Source organism: Arvicola amphibius, chromosome 12 (genome assembly GCF_903992535.2).
Source record: "Arvicola amphibius chromosome 12, mArvAmp1.2, whole genome shotgun sequence".
Taxonomy (NCBI): Eukaryota; Metazoa; Chordata; class Mammalia; order Rodentia; family Cricetidae; genus Arvicola; species Arvicola amphibius.
Window position 1 is genome coordinate 65,146,030 of NC_052058.2, and position 16,624 is coordinate 65,162,653.

The following is a 16,624-nucleotide window of genomic DNA, read 5'->3' on the forward strand; positions in this document are numbered from 1 at the left end:
GTTCAAGGCCAGCCTGGTCTACAAGAGCTAGTTCCAGGACAGGCTCTAGAAACTACAGGGAAACCCTGTCTCAAAAAGCCAAAAAAAAAAAAAAGGACCACAGTCACTTTGTGATTTCTGTGTTTATTTTTTCATCACATTTATCTACTCTCTGTGTGTGTATGTGTGTGTGTGTGTGCATGCGCGCACATCCAGGCACACACCTGTGAAGGTGAGAGGACAGCTCACAAGGTCAGTTTTTGCCCTCCACCTTGTTTAAGCCAGGGTCTCTCTTGTTTCTGCCACTGTGCTTGTATACTCCAGGTAGCTATTGAACAAACTTCCGGTCTCTGCCTCCAGGCTCACTTTAGGAGTTCTGGGATTAGGTACGTGCTACGGCATCTGACTTTTTATGTTGTTCCTGGGGATCTGAACTCAGGGAGGCATCGGACTTGCAAGGCAAGTGCTCCTACCCACCGAGCCACCTCTTGGGGCTTTTTCTAACTTGCTCATTAGATACAATGATATTTAGAAGGTCCATTGGGTGTATTATTTTTGTCATGACTACCATAATATTTGAAAATAAAATGTGAACTTTTTTATTTGACTCTGAAAGGTGTTATCAATCTACCCAACAAGTATACCAATTACCTTGTGAAGAGGCTTGAAGGAACAGGTTGCTTATTTTCATAACAAAGATTTGTTAAGTATCTAAATAGATATTTCTTAACTTTCTTTTAGAATAGTAGAAGATTACCATGACTTATATACATTACAGAGAGGGAGGATGGAGAATGACATCAAACTGCTGATGTCAGAAAGAGACATTTGGAGCTCAGCCACATACGAATTGGCGCTAAAGGTTTGTTCATCTGAACTTACAATTCATGCTCTGATATTGACTAACATTTCATTTGACAGTTTTAAATAACACACACAAAAGGGACAAGAAGAAAGAAGATATTTATGGATCAAATCATAGGTTTTACGGGCACTGTAGATGGAAAGTTTCTTTCCTCTGTTAGGTAACTGAAATTGAAATTTATGCCCTGGCAATGCTGAAGCATGCATGGGCAGCCCATATATGGTGGTTCTGTTGAACTTGCTCATACTGGATTTCATGGTCTAAGTTGATGAGGACAGCTGACCAAGTAGGTCTCTTCCTCAAGAGGGCGCCGAATCTCATTACAGATGGTTGTGAGCTACCTGTGGTTGCTGGGAATTAACTCAGGACCTTTGGAAGAGCAGGCAGTGCTCTTAACCACTGAGCCATCTCTTTAGCCCTCTGTTGGGTAATTAGCTGTTGTGTAATTCTGGGCTGTTTTCTTCTTTAGCTGGAACCTATAAACTATGACTATAAATTCTTTTTTTTTATTTTGGTTTGGGCATATATTAACACTTTTAACTTTGATGTATGCTAATTTTTAGATATAATAAATACTAATCCCTAGAGAAGGTAGTATGGCTAATGTATACTAATTCTAGTGTCTATAAAAGGTAGCTCTTTGTTGTTCACCTCAGGTAATCATATTAGGGTCGTTGGCTATCATGTCATGTGGGTTATTATACTTTGACAAATGAGTGAGGGAACCCGTAGATCATGGCAGTAATGGTTTACAGTGAGAGCAAATCCCACAAGAATCTACATTTTAAAGACCCATATATGCTGTCTCCCTGTTCTGACCCTAGGGATGGTAGGTAATAACATTGAGTTCTGACCCATAGAAAATTTAAAAATCTGACCCAGCTGGATTGGTTCAAAATTCCACTGGTGGCTCCTTGCAGACAGCCTGCATGATAGAGCTGTGCCAAAGTACTCATTAGTACCACGTAATGGCTTGTCAGTTGCTTGGAGAACATACAGAAGGAATTCTATCAAAATGTGCAGGTATCCTAAACCTAGAGAGAAAGCTTACATACTGGGCAGTGGAATCAAAACTTTCTTACTTGGAAAAAAGTAAGTCCAAGAAAGAATTACATTTTAAAATGTAAAAACCATGATATTACAAATGTATTAGAATCAATTATGAATATAAATGAATATTTTATGATACATAGTGAGTTCCAGGACAGCCATGGATACATAGTGAGACTCTGTCTCAAGAAACAAAAACAAATGAACAAACAAGCAGAAAAACTAGGCTTTGTAAAATCTGTATGTGTATGAGGGTTGTAAATGTGGGCAAAGCTGGAAAACTAGATAGGAGAATAAAAGAGGGTAAAACAGGTGCTGAGGGAGGGTGGGGGAAGGTGAAAGGACGTGTGGGATGTAAAAGAGGAGAAAACTGGGTGTGGTGTTCTTTAATCCCAACACTTGGGAGGCAAAGGCAGGGGGATCTCTGAGTTCAAGGACAACCTGCTACGGAGTGAGTTCCAGCACAGGCTAAGCTGTACAGAGAAACTCTGTCTCTAAAAACAAAACAAAAAACCAAAAACAACAGAGGAAAAGAGACTGGGTGGTAGGGAGGAGTGAGGTTCAGAGGCTATGGATGGGGAGTAGGGAGATGAGGGGGAAGGAAAATCATAAGAGCCTTGGTGCCAGACCCAGTAATACCACCTTTGGGTATATATCCAAATGATGCTCAACCATGCCACAATGACATATGTTCATAGCAGCATTGTTTGTCATAGCCAGAACCTGGAAACAAACTAAATGCCCCTTGACCGGAGAATGGATGAGGAAAATGTGGTACATTTACACAATGGAATTCTACACAGCAGAAAAAAAATGACATCTTGAATTTTGCAGGAAAATGGATGGAGCTAGAAAACATTATTTTGAGTGAGGTAACCCAGTCACAGAAAGACAATTATCACATGTACTCATTCATAGGTGGTTTTTAAACATGAAGCAAAGAAAACCAGCCTACAAACCCCAATCCCAGAGAACCTAGACAACAATGAGGACACTAAAAGAGAATTACATAGATCTTATTTACATGGGAAGTAGAAAAAGACAAGATCTCCTGAGTAAATTGGGAGCATGGGGACCTTGGGGGGGAGGATTGAAGGGGAGAGGGAAAGGGGGGGCAGAGAAAAATGTAGAGCTTAATAAAAATAAATAAAAAACAAAACAAAACAAAAGCCTTGGTGCCAAAATTCAATTTCCCAAGGCCTTTTCTACTTCAAACTGCACATTTAAAATTTCTTTTTCTCTTACTTGCTTATTTCATTATAGACCTGCATAAGAGTGATTACTAATAACCACATGACAGAGTCAGTAAGGCTATCTTAAAATCTCCTCTATCAAATTATTTAGTTCATTGCTTAAATTTAGCCTCAGGCAGATTCTTTGGACAAGGGCAGAAAGAAGCGTTGTCTTTGCCAAAACATCACAAGAATATTCTCTACCCCAGTTCTAATATTGTTTTCCTTTGAACCCTCTGGAGCCTCTAGTCCACATTTATCTCAGCACGCTGTCTTCCAAACTCCCACTACAATGGCCCATTAAGCTCTGCTTATAGCATTCGACCTCTTTTCTAGTCAAAAGTCTCAAAGTTTTCCACTTTCCTCTTAAAAGAACCACATTGACAGGTCTGTCATAGCAGTAATATACTTCCTGGTACCAACTTCTCTCTTCGTTGCTTTTCTATTGCGATGATAAAACACCATGCCATGCCAGCTTATGAAAGAAAGTGTTAGTTGTGTTTATGGTTTTAGAGGGTGAGAGTCCATGATGGTGGAGCAAAGGCATGGTGGCAGAAACAGCTGAGAACTCACATCCTGATCTAAAACCAGGAGGCAGAGAAGGGGTGGTGTGGGACTATGGTCTGTATTCCGTCAATTATATTTTAAATAAATGCTGATTGACTAGTAGCCAGGTAGGAAGTATAGGTGGGACAACCAGATAGGAAGTAGAGGTGGGTCAATGAGAACAAGAGAATTCTGGGAAAAACGAAGTCCGAGTCTGCAATCCTGACCTGGCCACAGAGCAAGCGAGATGTAACTGCCCTGCCGAATAAGGTACTGAGCTATGTGGCTAACATCGACAAGAATAATGGCTAATATAAGTTATAAGAGTTAATAAGTCTGAGCTACTAGGCCAATCAGTTTATAACTAGTGTAGACTTCTGTGTGATTTCTTTGGGACTTAATGATTGCAGGAACCTGGCAGAACAGAAACCTCAGTCAACAAGAGGGTACACAGGGAATTGTGTCATTCTTTTGAAACTTCAAAATTTGCCCCCAGTGACATACTTCCTCCAACAAGGCCACATCTCTGAATCCTTCCCAAACAGTTCCACCAACTGGGGACCAACTGCTCAAACATATGAGACTGTGGGGCCATTCTCATTCAAACCACCACATCTGTCACACACAGGACTATGTCAACCACTGTACTGAATAAGGGTGGTGACACTGAGCACTTTTGCCTTATTCCTGAATTTATGTTAAAATTGTGTGTGTGTATATGTGTGTGTATGTGTGTGTAAAGGGGACATTAATGGTAGATTCCAATGACATACAGAGGATTAGGAAATACTTTGGATGCTTTAAAAACTACAAAAACATCTGGATACTGTGTGGGCTAGGGATAGAGCTCAGTTGGTAGAGTTCCTGCCTAGCATTCATGAGGTCCTGAATTTGATCCCCAGGACCCCATAAGCTGGGTATAGTGGTACAAGGATCAGGAGTTCAATGTCATCCTCAGCTACAAAGAGAGTTTGAGGCCAGCCTGGACTCCATGAGACCTTAAAAAAATCAAAGCAAATGAACTGGAAAAATAAGTTCCTAAATATATATGGTTTACTAAAAGTTAAATTAAGAATAAGATTAAAACAGTACTAAAAGGATCTCTGTGGCCAAGATGGTACACTCCTCTAATCTCAACACTCACTCAGGAGACAGAGGCAGATGGATTTCTGAGAGTTTGAGGCCAACCTTGCATAGCAAGTTCTAAGTCAGCCAGGACAATATAGGGAGACCCTATCTCAAAAAAAAAAAAAAAAAAAACAAAAAACAAAAAAAAACAACCCACGAAGATAAGCCCAAGAAAGGATGGATTCACTGCCAAGTTCCCAAACATTTAAGGAAGAACTAACACCAACATTCTTCAAACTATTCCAATAATGTGAAGGGAATGACATCCCCAGACTCTCTCTACACTGCTCCTGTTACCCCAGGACAAAGGCTGGGTACGAACACAACAGAAAAATTGTAGATCAATTTTCTTGAAAACATAGACACATAAACTTATATTAAAATTATATTCAAGAATACACTAGGATCAAAAATCATGACTAAGTTGATTTTGTCCCCAGTGATTCAAGGTTGGTTCAAGATATACAAATCATATATATATATATATATATATATATATATATATATATATATATCTTCTATAAATAGACAAAAATCACAGTGTCTGATTAGATACAGAAAAGGCATTTTAAAAAGTTCAACATCCCTTCATGATAAAAGTCCTCAAGAGACCTAAATAAAAGGAACATATCTCAACATGATAATAGCTATATTCAACAAACCATATCAACCTTTATAAATGGGGAAAAACAGAACTGATTTCTTTTAAAATCAGAAAAGAGGGTCTGGGACAATGGCTCAGTCAACATAATGCCTGTCATGCAAGCATAAGGACGAGGTCAGTTCCCAGAACCCTTGTGAAACATCCAGGTGTAGACACGTCTGTAAGCCCAGCCCAGGGTGGTGGCCGAGACAGACAGCATGCTAGCCAGGTTCAGTGAGAGACCTGTGTTAAAAGATAAGCTGCAGGGCTGGTGAGATCGCTAACTGGGTGAAAGTCCTTGGCATGTAAACCCAATGACCTAATTCAGCCCCTAGAGCCCACATAAAGGTGGAGAGGAGAACTCAAGTCATTCTCAGATCTGCTTGTGTGCACCATGACATGCATCCCCACTATCTTACACACTAATAATAACGTAAATACATTTTTATAAAACAATAAGGTAGAATGACCGAGGAAGATACCCCAGGGTAGCCTATTTTTCAGGCACTAGATCTCAAAATGACACCCAGTTCCTGTCTCCCAACTCAGAGAGAGACAGAATGAGATTCTTGTCCTCTACTGATCTGTCTGCCAGAAAAATCACTGCCTCACCAAAACCTGCAGCAGTTTTTGAGGTTTGTGAACACTGTGGGCTTGTCCTTCTGTGGGTGGACCAGCTGGTCTTCACCAGGGCTACTGGCTTCACCTCTTGGCCGAGTCTTCTGTTTGGGTTGGGATGCAGTGAGAGCTGTGTTCAGATTGGCTCCTTTGCTTTCTTTTTAATTTTTCTTCTGTGTGTGTGTGTGTGTGTGTGTGTGAGAGAGAGAGAGAGAGAGAGAGAGAGAGAGAGGAGAGAGAGGAGGAGGAGGAAGAGGAGGAGGAGGAGGAGGAGGAGGAGGAGGAGGAGGAGGAGGAGGAGGAGGAGGAGGAGGAGGAGGAGGAGGATATAGCATATACATGCTGCTTTGCTTAAGTGGAGGTCAGAGGACAACTTTGGGCTTTGGTCCTCACCTTCCACTTTGTTTGAGAGAGAGTCTCTGCCTCTGTCTTTGTCTCACTCTTTCTCTCTCTCTGCCACTGTAAACACTAGGCTAGCTGGCCCCAAGAGCTTCCAGAGACTTTCCTGTATCCAGCTCCCATCTTGCTGTAGATGTACAGGGGGGGACACAGAAGTGCACACTGCTGGCTTTACCTGGATTCTGGGTATGTGCACCCAGGTCCTCAGGTTTTATCTGTTGGGTCATCTCTCTAGGACAGCTTGGCTTCCTTTGCAGTCGTTCATCATTGTCTTTGTGAAATCCTGAAGCTGTCCTCTCTGTGAGGATTAGTCTGTCTTTTCTTTATCTGGAGGGCAGTTTATGGTCTTCCGTCTTACCCAGAAGTCCTGAACTCTAATGTACTTCCAGTTCAGTAGTCCTTAAAAATGTGTAAATTTGTGATTCAGATTATTAAAGTAAGAAATTTTGATTAAAGTAATGACTGAATAAAAATCAACATGTGAAAACATTATAAGTAAATTACGGTGTTTAAAAATGTTTTAGATTCCTGATTATAGTACATCTTTTATAGGTAATTGAAAGAAATAGAGTCATACTGGCTAAAAAACTCTACCTCAATGAAAAAGGTTGGAATAAATATGCCAAGCATTTCATTATAATGCTGTCAACTAAGGTAAATCCTGTTTACATAAGTCATGGGTAAAATGACTGTAAGTGTTATGTTTTGACGCCATATGCTTTGCTTTGCCAAACCTGTAGATTCTTAAGTACTGTTCTATAGTTATGCTTTGTTGTGGGTAGAATGAAAATATAAGGGAAGGAATAAAGACTCTTAATTGCATTGTCTTCCATTGTAATCAAAGCAACACATCTAAGTCTAATAACACTCCAGAGTTTCATAGAGTTATTTATATATTAGTGCTTAAAAGATAAAAGAAAAATAAGAGGTGGTGGTTGGTTGTGGTGGGGCATGCCTGGAACCTCAGAACTCGGGAGCACAGCAGGCTTGCTTTTGGGCCACCAACCAGCTCCTAAATCATGATACAGAGACTTATTAATTATGAAAGCTCAGCCTTAACTTAGGCTTGTTCCACCAGCTCTTAAAACTTAAATTAACCTGTTTCACTTTATCTACGTTTTGCCTTGGGGCTTTTTTTAAACCTTTCTTTCATTGTGTATTTCCTACTCTGTGTCTTCTCTGTCCCTCCTTATCTCCATTGTTCTCTTCTCCTGACCCTAGATTCCTTCTCCTACTTGTTCTCTCTGCCTGTCAGCCCCATCTATCACTCTGTTGCCTCCTATTGGCCATTTAGTTTCTTAGACCTTAGGAAGGCAAGGTGAAACAGCAACACGTTTACATAATTAAACAAATGCAGCATAAATAATGTAACATATCTTTGCCTAGTTTAATTTATATTCCACAACACAGGAGGCTGAAACAGGAGGGCCATAAATTTGAGGTCAGTCTGGGCTACAAAGAGAGGAGGAAGAAGAGGAGAAGGGGGAGGAAGGAGACATTATTGATGCATTCTTAAACAATTTTATGAGAAAATGTATTGATCACTGTGGTGGTTTGAAAGAAAATGACCCCCAAAAGGAATGGCACTATTAGGAGGTTTGGCCTTGGAGGAAGTGTGTCACTGTTGGGGCAGGCTTTGAGGTTTCATATGCTCAGGATACCAATCAATGTATCAGTCAACTTCCTGCTGCCTGCAAGATGCAGCACTCTCAGCTCTAGAACCATGTCTTCCTGCATGCTCACCACCATGATGATAATGGGCTGAACCTCTGAACCTGTAAGCGAGATACCCCAATTAAATGTTTTCTTTATAAGAGCTGCTGTGGTCTCTTCACAGCAATAAAAACCCTAACTAAGACAATTCCCAAGAAAGAAAATAAACTAGCATTTAGTGCGTTTTCATCAAGTCAAAGCATTTACACCAGTCATTAAGCTCCTCCCTTCTGAGCATAGCAAACATAGGTTTATTAAGGAAATGTGAGAAAGAACTATGGAGAGTAGGGGGGGCTGTGAGGGAGGAACACCTTCCAGTTAAATTACTTATTTTTAAATTTATGTACATGTGTGTGTGCCTGTATGAGTTTATGTGTACCATGTGTGTGCAGTTGCCCTCAGGCCACAAGAGGGTATCAGCTTCCCTGGAACTGCAGTTATGAGTCACCAGATATGGGTGCTGGGAATAGAACCCCAGGCCAGCCCTCTGAAGATTAGTAAGCATTCTTAATGACCACGCCATTTCTACAGTTCCTGTCATCTAACTGTTAAAATAGTCCTCTGAGGTATATATTAGTGTCTTTATTTTATGGATAATAAAAATGAGCTTTAGACTAAATAATGTCACTGTCTAGAATTCACATTCAGTTCTGCCTGGTTTTCCAGTTTCTGTTCTTGCCAGTATGTCATTTTGCCCCTGCAAAAACCCTGTGGGAAATCTAGGTTCTTGTTGCAAAGGGAAAATTCTTGTTCCGAATAATATGTCCCACAGAAAACCCATTGCCATGGTGTCTCTGACAGTGTTCAAAGAGAGAACTATCTTTCCAACTACTTGACCCACTTCCTGTGAGTTCTTCTAGTGATTCAGTGGTACATGTCGATCAATGTTTGTTATATGAATAAATGAACACCTTGATTCTGTGTATTTTAGGACACTGCAGACCTTGCAGTGCTGCAGAAGTTGACAGAAAAATGGAAAAGGTTAGTGAACAGATTTAAGCAGGATGTGGAACAAACGGAGGAATCCACAAAGGAAAAATCCCAAACTGTGAAAGCTGGGATTCTCAAATGGCAGAAGTTCTTCAGTACTAACATGTGGGTGTGCAAGAATCTTGCTGTTTTGATTTTATTGCATTATGTCTGGTAATGCAGCCAACCCCATCATTAATTACTCTAGCACCGAGTTTGCAGGGAGGTAAGAACATCCCTTACTGGGCCTTGAACACAGGTGCTTTCCAGTGCTGAAGACATGTGCAGCCCTCCTGATCGCCCTTGGAGCATCTGGGAGTGAGTTTCTAGAAAGGTGCACAAGAAGACTTGTGCTATCCCATGAGTGCATTGACACAGAGGTACATTTTAAGTACCTTTTCTATTTCAACTTTAATGTAGTGATTTCAGTTTTTCAAAGCCCTTGAAGACTTCCCAATTAGTGGAGGTGAAAATTCTGAAAACCGACGTTGATACACAACGAGTGGCTTCATGCAGCCCACTTGGCAGCAAGGGGAGCCCAGGTGTCTGCTCCCTTGTTCTTCAGGAACTTCTTAAGCATGATGTCACCAGGCTAGCTGTGCTAGCTCTCACCTGTAAGCCCTCATGAGGTGGAGGTAAAGATCATGAGTTCAAGGCCAGCCTGCTACATGGTGAACCCGTTTTTGTAAATATTCTTCAAGTCGTCACTTGCAGATCTTCATTGCTAAGTATACCTGCTTTTCTGATTTCTAATTTAAAAACTGAACCTTTGGCTCTTCCTCATTTCTGACTCGTTTTCCGTTACTAGCCAAGAGCTTCAGGATGCTTTTCCTGACATTGGACTCTGGCACTTTCTTTCTGCACACTCTCCGGCCCTCCCCTGTTTCGAGATCTGCTTGACAACCTCCAAGTCAGCTCCAATGACTTTTTCCTCTTCTCCGTCTTCCTCCTGCCAGCACCTGTTGGCATTTTCAGCTCTCTTGCCTGTAATAAAATGGTCTTCAAGTTCCAAAAAGGGTTATTTTGTTGTTTAAAAAATTAAACAAATCAATAAAATATAAAAGAATAAAAATTAAACAGCTTTTTCCTTGTACATGTCAGAGAAATGAAAGGGCACTTCTGGTAAGAGGTTGGGACTCCTGACCTGATGTTCTCATAATTGTCCATCCGTCAGGCTTCCTGTCCAGTAACTTAGTGTTTGGCAGGAATTCTTAGGATGCCCTGGTCTTGGGTTCTCAAGATGAGAGCTTGCTCTTTAAAGAGATGCCCTGAAGGCTTTAAGCCCCATAACTTGACTAGTTAGAATCAGAGTTTATTATTTCTAATTGTTAATTTGAAGAGGACTTCCCAGAAGAGAGGGACTGGGCCTGGAGGCTATCCTGAAAGGTGGTGGAGTTAGCAGGTAATGTTGCTGTTCATGTGTGCACTTCTGGGTTTCTTTGTGTGTATCTTGTTCTGAGACCTCTCTCTTGTTCTTCTTCTTCCAGCGGAAGAGAGATTGTAACCCCTGGTAAGGGGAACCCTTTCGCTTCAATCCTTACCGACTTCAAGGCGTTTTATAGGGTAAGGCTTCCTCAAGACAGTCTGCCAGTCCACTGGCTGGGGCCAGTGTGATGGCTCGCACCGCAGCCGAGCCACATTTTATCCTTTAGAAAGGCACATCAAGGTCTATGAATGAAAAAAAAAAAAAAAAAAAAAAACCTAGCTAGGCTGTGCGGTGAGAGAGGCTGATCCTCAGTTGAATTCCCAGTAAGTATCATTTCTGTTCCCCTCATATTGAGCTTTTGTGTAAAGGACAAGCTGGACTTTTAAAATTAATTACATTTTTATCAATCATGGGGAAATATATATAACATAAATACCGTTTTAACCACTGAAGTGTCCAGGTTATGCCATGGAGTGCATGCGCACTGCTACGTGGTCGAGCTTTCCAACGGAATTGCTACTCATGAAGCAGAAAATCCAGGGCTCGCTTTCCCTCAGCCCCTGACAAGCATTATTCTACTCTCTGTGAATTGACGGTTCTAGCATTGGTCTCTCTGTGAGTGCCTTATTTCCCTCAGTATTGCCATCAAGGTTCAGACATGTTTCAGAATCAACTCCTTTTTAAGGTCAGGCTGTATTTTATTGTGTATGTGCCATACATTTCACACATTATTAGAATGATTTTTAAAAAAAGTTTTAAGTTTTAAAAATAAATTTTACTGAGTCACCATTATGAGGCCAGAGCTATGGCTCAGTGGTGTGGCTCAGTCCTACACTGAGCCACACGTGCAGGGCTGACTGCTATTGTGCTATTGTGCTATAGTAGTGGGACAATGGGAAATGTATAATGACATTGAGTTAAGAGGGAATATCAAACTCATGACCTAATGAAATCTCATACAAAGCTCAAGAATTGATTTTTTGTGTTCACTTTTGAGACTAGGTTTCCAGTAACCCATTCTGATCCCGAGCTCATGATGTAGCCAAGACCAGACTGGAGTTCCTTCCAACCCCCTTGCCTCTCAGGGCTGGGACTACAAGTGTGCACTGACCACTGTGCCCAGCCACTTCCTCTTCTTCTGGAATGACTTGATCATAATAATCTTCAGACCAAGGATGTTTGCCTTTCTATGTAGAGTGTATATACTTTAGTGATTTCTTTTTTTTTTTTGGTAGTTTTGACACATATGAATAAAATTGAAAAATACTTAATTAGGGATAATAATTCTTATTTAGTTTATTAAATACTTGTCAGGCTGAAAATGCAATTCATACATTATTGTATTCTTTCTGACAGCTCATGATAGAGGTTTTATGATTCCCATCTCACACTTTCCCAAATTGAAGCTTAGGAAAATAATTAACTGAGTTTTCTGTCGGTAGTAAATGGCAGAATAAGAATTTGAACCTGAGTATCTTTAACCCCAGAATCTTACAAGAAGAAATGTACAGACAATGACAATAACGTGTGACTTTTCAGAATCATTAAGAATCACAGGGATGGAGACTGGGGCAGACTTGGAATAATAGTGTGCTCTTCTCCCCTCTGCTTCCCTTCCTAGCTGATGAGTGAGGAGAAGGAAAACTTTTCAGGGGATTCTCTGTTGGCCAAATACGACTCTCTCAAGATCATTAGACGCCTACAGGAGAACTGGACAGACATTGGGTTTGCGATATTTAGTCGCCATAAGAACATGGATGGGGTGTTGCCCCCAGAGCACGAGTACATGGAGGAAATGATAAAAAACATTGCCAGGCTCTACAAAGAGTATGAAATAAGAATAAATGGTGACAACGGTGAGCAAACAAACAAAATGAGATTTCTTGGCATCGTAAAGAATCTTAACAGTAATTACAGTGTTGAATACCATTAAAACCCAAAGAGTTCATTAGAAATTAAAATTTTAGAAAAAGACAAGATCTGAGTAAATTGGGAGCGTGGGGATCCAGAGTAGAAGGGGGTGGGGTAAGAAGGGAGGGGAACAGAGAAAAATAAAGCCCAATAAAAACAATTAATAAAAACAAAAATAAATCTTTAAAATATATATAAAAAAATAAAATCTAAGAAATAAGTACAAATTATCCCAGTTTTAAAAATCAAGCAGAAAGGATGCTGAGAAATGGCTCAGAGGTTAAGAGCACTGACTGTTCTTCCAGAGGTCCTGAGTTCAATTCCCAGTAACCCCATGGTGTCTCACAACCATCTATAATGAGATCTGGTGCCCTCTTCTGGCCTTCAGGGATACATGCAGGCAGAATACTGAGACTAATAATAAATAAATCTTTTAAAAAAGATGAAAAAAATCAAGCAGAAAAAGTATTGAGTATCATTTTGCTCAGATATAATTTAATATATAATACCACCACCTGTTTAAAGTGTGAATACAATGTACACATGTGTGTGCATCCATTTCCACAGGTGAGTTTGTAATATTTAGAACACCTCACTAGGAGTCCTGAGTCCTGTATCCTTCAGGTCTTAACCTTCATCACCCTCGTCCCTACCCTATTCCTAAACCACTTTCTATCCCTATTCCTAAAACACTTTCTACAATTCCATCGGGGCTTTTCATATGAATGAGACATGTGCTTTGTGCCTTTTTCGTTTCTTTACATAGCATCATCTATATTCACAGCATGTACTAATCTTTCAAGCCTTGTCTACCCCCTTATTTTGAGACAGGGTCTCTCTATGTCCTGTGATCACTATATAGACCAGATTGGCCCCAAAACCCTGTCTTTTAATTTTTTTTATTGTTTTAAAGACACGACTTATCCTCAAACTTGGTCTTCATGCCTCAGCCTCCCATGTGCTGGGGTTACAGTCATTTGCCACCATGGCTGGCCCGCCATCATTTTTATGACCAATAAACTGTCATGTATACACCTGACTTTGTATATAGTTTCAACTGTTGATAGACATTTGGGTTTATCCCTCTTTGCTGTTTTCATTTCTTTTGGGCGGAAGTCCTAGCTGTTTGACAGGCTGCTCTGTGTTTAGCTTTCTGGAGACTGCCATACTGTTTCTGAAGTGGATACAGTTTTACATCCTCAGAAGCACTTAAGAGGCTCTGATGTTTCTGCTTCCTTGGTACCACCATGGCCATCTCACCAGGACAGTGGTTGTGAGATACTGTTTCTCTGTGGTCTTGATTTGTATGCATCTGATAATAAGGATAGCAAAAATTCTTGTCTATCTTCTTTGGGAAAGTTCCCGTTCAGATTGTGCATGCCTATGTGTGTGTGCACTTGCGTGTGTGTGCATGAGTGTGTGTGCATGCATATGTGCATGAGTGTGTGTGCATGAGTGTCTGTGTGTGCATGCATGCATGCATGTGTTTGTTGTCCTTTTATTGTAGCTACACATCACTTTTCAGACATGTGACCTACAAATATTTTCTCCCATTCCATTGGTTGCCTTTTCAAGTTTCCGCTGGTATTGCCTAGATGTATTTCTGTGTAGCACATATATACAGGGACTGCAGAGACCAGAAGAGAGCATCTGGGACCTTGGAACAGGAGTTACAGATGGTTGTCAGTTGCCATATGACTGCTGGGAATTGACTCTTGGTCCTCTGGAGCCATTTCACAGCCCCAGCCTCATAGTCTTTGTTGAGTCATTTTGTACAATAAGAAACTGGAGTCATCCACTATTGCTTGGATTGGTCTCCTTTGTATGTGTGATACTCTGTTATTGATTGTCTATGTCTTTATAATTGCTGCAGCTACTTCATGGGTTGACCTTCTTTTTTTTTCTCATTTTTTTTATTAAAAATTTCCATCTCCTCCCCTCCTCCCCCGCTTCCTCCTCTCCCTTCCACCCATACCCCCACTCCACCCCTCTCCAAGCCAAAGAGCCATCAGGGTTCCCTTCACTATGTTAAGTCCAAGGTCCTCCCAGCTCCCCCTACGTCCCAGGAAGGTGAGCAACCAAACTGACAAGGCTCACAGTGAGCCCGTCTCATGCTGCAGAGTTCATGCTCATCGCCGTTGTCCTTGGTTTCTCAGTCCTCCTCCACCATCAGCCACATCAGAGAGTCCGGTTTGGTCCCCTGTTCCAACAGTCCCATTCCAACTGGACTTGGTGGTCTCCGTTAGATCTGTCCCCACCATCTCAATGACGTGAACGCACCCCTCACGGTCCTGACTTCCCTTGCTCATGATCTCCCTCCTTTTGCTCCCTCATCAGGACCTTGGGAGCTCAGTCCGGTGCTTCTATGTGGGGGCTCTGTCATTTTCCTCATCCAACGCAAGGTTGAAGGTTCTATGGTGATACGCAAGATATTCATGAGTATGGCAATAGGATCTGGACATTTCTGGCACCCCTCTCCTCAGCTGCCCTAAGGAACTAGCTGGTGGGTGTCTTCCTGGACATCTGGGAATCCCTCTAGAGTCAAGTCTCTGCCAACCCTAGAATGGCTCCCTTAATTAAGATATATAATTCCCTTGTTCCCATATCCACCATTCCTATATCCCAACCATCCTATTCCCCCCAAGCTCTTCCCATCCTCCACTTCACACTTTTTCTCTCCCAATCCCCCCAATTCCCCATCCCACCCACCCCCACGTTCTCATTTTTTGTCTGGCAATCTGTCTACTTCCAATATCCAGGAGGAAACTATATGTTTTTTCTTTGGATTCACCTCTTTCTATATCTTCTCTAGGATTTTTTTTACGAATATAGGCTCGATGTCCTTTATTTATGGCTAGAAACCAATTATGAGTGAGTACATCCCATGTTCATCTTTTTGGGCCTGGTACCTCACTCAGGCTGGTGTTTTCTATTTCCATCCATTTGCATGCAAAATTCAAGATGTCATTGTTTTTACCGCGAGTAGTACTCTAATATGTATATATTCCACATTTTCTTCATCCATTCTTCCACTGAAGGGCATCTAGGTTGTTTCCAGGTTCTGGCATATTACAAATAATGTGCTATAAACATAGTTGAACAAATGCTTTTGTAATATGATTGGGCATCTCTTGGGGTAAATTCCCAACAGTGGGATTGCTGGGCCTGGGGTAGGTTGATCCCAAATTCCTGAGAAACCCTCCACACTGCATTCCAAAGCGGTTGCACAAGTTTGCATTCCCACCAGCAATGGATGAGTGTACCCCTTACTCCACATCCTCTCCAGCAAAGGCTATTATTGGTGTTTTTGATTTTAGCCAATCTGACAGGTGTAAGATGGTATCTCAATGTTGTTTTGATTTGCATTTCCCTGATTGCTAAGGAGGTTGAGCATGCCCTTAAGTGTCTTTTGGCCATTCGAACTTCTGTTGAGAATTCTCTGTTCAGTTCAGTGCCCCATTTTTTAATTGGGTTAATTAGCATTTTAAAGTCTAGTCTCTTGAGTTCCTTGTATATTTTGGAGATCAGACCTTTGTCTGTTGCGGGGTTGGTGAAGATCTTTTCCCAGTCAGTAGGCTGCCTTTGTGTCTTCGTGACAGTGTCCTTTGCTTTACAGAAGCTGCTCAACTTCAGGAGGTCCCATTTATTCAATGATGCCCTTAATGTCTGTGCTGCTGGGGCTATACGTAGGAAGCGGTCTCCTGTGCCCAAATGTTATAGAGTACTTCCCACTTTCTCCTCTAACAGGTTCAGTGTGTTCAGATTGATATTGAGGTCTTTAATCCATTTGGACTTGAGTTTTGTGCATGGTGATAGACACAGATCTACTTTCATTCTTCTACAGGTTGACATCCAGTTATGCCAGCACCATTTGTTGAAGATGCTTTCTTTCTTCCATTGTGTGCTTTTAGCTCCTTTATCAAAAATCAGGTGTTCATAGGTTTGTGGGTTAAGATCTGGGTCTTCTATTCGATTCCATTGGTCGACTTCTCTATTTTTATGCCAATACCAAGCTGTTTTCAATACTGTAGCTCTGTAATAGAGTTTGAAGTCAGGGATGGTAATGCCTCCAGAAGTTCCTTTATTGTATAAGATTGTTTTGGCTATCTTGGGTTTCTTGTTCTTCCATATAAAGTTGATTATTG

The 16,624-nt window shown here is 41.2% G+C and overlaps 1 protein-coding gene across 1 annotated transcript in view; it reads left to right on the forward strand.

Annotated features, from left to right (window-relative positions):
- Axdnd1 (axonemal dynein light chain domain containing 1) overlaps positions 1-16,624 on the forward strand; it is an 82,666-nt gene that overhangs the window by 24,064 nt on the left and 41,978 nt on the right. Inside the window, exons 11-15 of the mRNA XM_038348565.1 lie at positions 721-841; positions 7,013-7,114; positions 9,105-9,268; positions 10,630-10,705; positions 12,190-12,424. Coding sequence (XP_038204493.1) covers positions 721-841; positions 7,013-7,114; positions 9,105-9,268; positions 10,630-10,705; positions 12,190-12,424 — 698 coding nt within the window. The remainder of the gene's footprint in view (positions 1-720; positions 842-7,012; positions 7,115-9,104; positions 9,269-10,629; positions 10,706-12,189; positions 12,425-16,624) is intronic.